Source organism: Borostomias antarcticus, assembly GCF_949987555.1.
Source record: "Borostomias antarcticus genome assembly, chromosome: 21".
In the NCBI taxonomy this organism is placed as follows: domain Eukaryota; kingdom Metazoa; phylum Chordata; class Actinopteri; order Stomiiformes; family Stomiidae; genus Borostomias; species Borostomias antarcticus.
In genome coordinates this window covers 18274149-18276648 of record NC_140254.1, presented here as the reverse complement: position 1 = coordinate 18276648, position 2500 = coordinate 18274149, and the positions used below count along the sequence as shown (strand labels likewise).

The following is a 2500-nucleotide window of genomic DNA, read 5'->3' as shown; positions in this document are numbered from 1 at the left end:
CGCTCAGGATGTATAGGATTTATAGTGCCTTGCTACAGTCTGAATGTTCTGTGTTGGTTGTTACATGTCCAGATGGTTCTGGTTCCCCTGGCCTCATCATTGGCGTGGTGGTGGTGGTTCTTCTCCTGGTCATCATGGCTGGAGTCTTCATTTGGAAGAAGAAGACTGCCAAGAAAGGTGAGAGAGGAGAGAAGCAGCTCTGGACCCTAACCCTCTGACCCTGATGCACTGAGCACCACTGTGAACTTCCAGGATTGATAGTGGATTACTACGTACACTCAGTAGTGGGGATGATCAATGTTTTACTAATCATGCAGTACTGTATATGTCACATTACTGTATGTATCACATTACTGTATATATCACATTACTGTATCACATTAATAATGCTGTGTCATCTGTGTTTCAGGCTTCACTCCGGCTAACAGTGAGTATTCTGATGAAAATATGACTCATATAAACGTTCACATACATGTTCACATACAGTAAATATGACTCATATACATGTTCAAATATTCACCTGTATGTCCATCATACTATCCTATGAGACTGTACTGTACCTGGTTGTTCAACATGTGTCAAGTATGTTTTAGTATCCATGGTCTGTCTGTATCATCTCAATCAGCTGTTCCTCGTCAGCTCTGGTCTGGTTGTTCCTCAGTTGAACTGGTCTGGTTGTTCCTCAGTTGAACTGGTCTGGTTGTTTCTCAGTTTAACTGGTCTGGTTGTTCCTCAGTTTAACTGGTCTGGTTGTTCCTCAGTTTAACTGGTCTGGTTGTTCCTCAGTTTAACTGGTCTGGTTGTTCCTCAGTTTAACTGGTCTGGTTGTTCCTCAGTTTAACTGGTCTGGTTGTTCCTCAGTTTAACTGGTCTGGTTGTTCCTCAGTTTAACTGGTCTGGTTGTTCCTCCGTTTAACTGGTCTGGTTGTTCCTCAGTTTAACTGGTCTGGTTGTTCCTCAGTTTAACTGGTCTGGTTGTTCCTCAGTTTAACTGGTCTGGTTGTTTTTCAATGCAGCTTCTGATGACGGATCTCACTCCTCCAATAACACTGCACCAAAAGTATGACAATCTCCTTTAACCAGTCACAGGTCAGTATCTCATTATATCTCAGTATATTCAGCTGACATGGTCAACATTATCCTGACCAGTATGGCCTGCTAGTAGTCCTAAATTGTTCTAAATGTAAAATCACCATCCACATGAAGTGTCTTGATCCATTCAATAGAGTACTGAGGTGTAGTTTTAACATGATGTTTAACATGAGCTCAGTGTTTACCATGTTGTTGTTTACCTTGTTGTTCTGTGTGTGTGTGTGTGTGTGTGTGTGTCTGTGTGTATGTGTCTGTGTGTGTGTGTGTGTGTGTGTGTGTGTGTGTGTGTGTCTGTCCTCACAGGAGAGAAGCAGAGACTAGATAAGGACATGGAGACAAAGACATTTAACTAATTCTCAACAATAAGATTAATATGCAACACAGCACATAGACAAATTTACCTAAAACAGCTCTGTCTCTGATGAAATACATAATTATTGATCTGTCCTTATTAGTTGACAATATTCTACAGAAATTATATTTTGATCTACATCTGCTATTAGGATTTGCAGTTTTCACACACAAGCAACACAAATTTGTGCTACTCTTTGAAATAATTACAGTAATACAGTTTTATCATGGTTTATCGTGTACAAAAGTACATTGTCTCTATATTTCTGCTCTTCATACTGTAAAACTATAAATATATTATTATTAGGGATATGCCTTATCAGATCAAGTAATCTGAGTATTCGATCGGGGCTGAGGGATCAAATGTAGCTTTTGCTTCAGTGTGTTTGACATCATGACCAACGCTCCAGCGCAGGTGGCGTGTGTCCGTCAGTCTGTCCGTCCGTCCGTTAGCAGGATTAAGCAAAAACTACCGGACCGATTTTCATGAAACTCAGTGGGGTGTAGCATGAGCTAACTTAGAACCCATTACATTGAGGAGCAGATCTGAATCGGGGGCGGGTCCACAAGATGCCCAAACACGGCCGGCCAATCACCTCCATTCATTGTTTTGAGACTTAGGCTCCCCCCATTCCTTGTTAATTGCATTGATTGAAACGGCCATAGTTCAGCATGGGAAGGTCACAGAGACAGGGGGTTTATAAAGTTCTCGACCTTGTAGTTTTCATTGCTTTGATATTTCTTTATATGCTTTTTAATGACATTTTAAATGCCTTTTTGTTAAGAATAAATCATATTAAGTGTGGTGTAAAAATAATCTCTAAGGTTTTGCTTTTTGAGGATTTTCCATAAATGTAAAATATTTCTCAGAGTCGAGTAGCGAATCTGATGATGGATTTTTTCTCTGTTTGATCATTAATGTCTCAATATGAATATTGATTTAACTAGGCAATTATGAGTGTAATAATGGTAATAATTATAAAAGTGCATTGAGTTTAATAAAAACAATGAGACAATATTTCGTCAAATATGACTTTTCATTTCATTTCACTTGTTG

General features: G+C 39.3%; 1 protein-coding gene across 1 annotated transcript in view; it reads left to right on the top strand.

Annotated features, from left to right (window-relative positions):
* Window positions 1-2437, top strand: part of LOC311323150 (BOLA class I histocompatibility antigen, alpha chain BL3-7-like) — an 8103-nt gene extending 5666 nt beyond the window's left edge. The window contains exons 5-8 of the mRNA XM_084455317.1: window positions 73-177; window positions 410-427; window positions 1017-1089; window positions 1396-2437. Of these exons, the coding sequence (XP_084311443.1) occupies window positions 73-177; window positions 410-427; window positions 1017-1066 (173 nt within the window). The 3' untranslated portion in view covers window positions 1067-1089; window positions 1396-2437. The remainder of the gene's footprint in view (window positions 1-72; window positions 178-409; window positions 428-1016; window positions 1090-1395) is intronic.
* The last annotated feature ends 63 nt before the right edge of the window (window positions 2438-2500 follow it).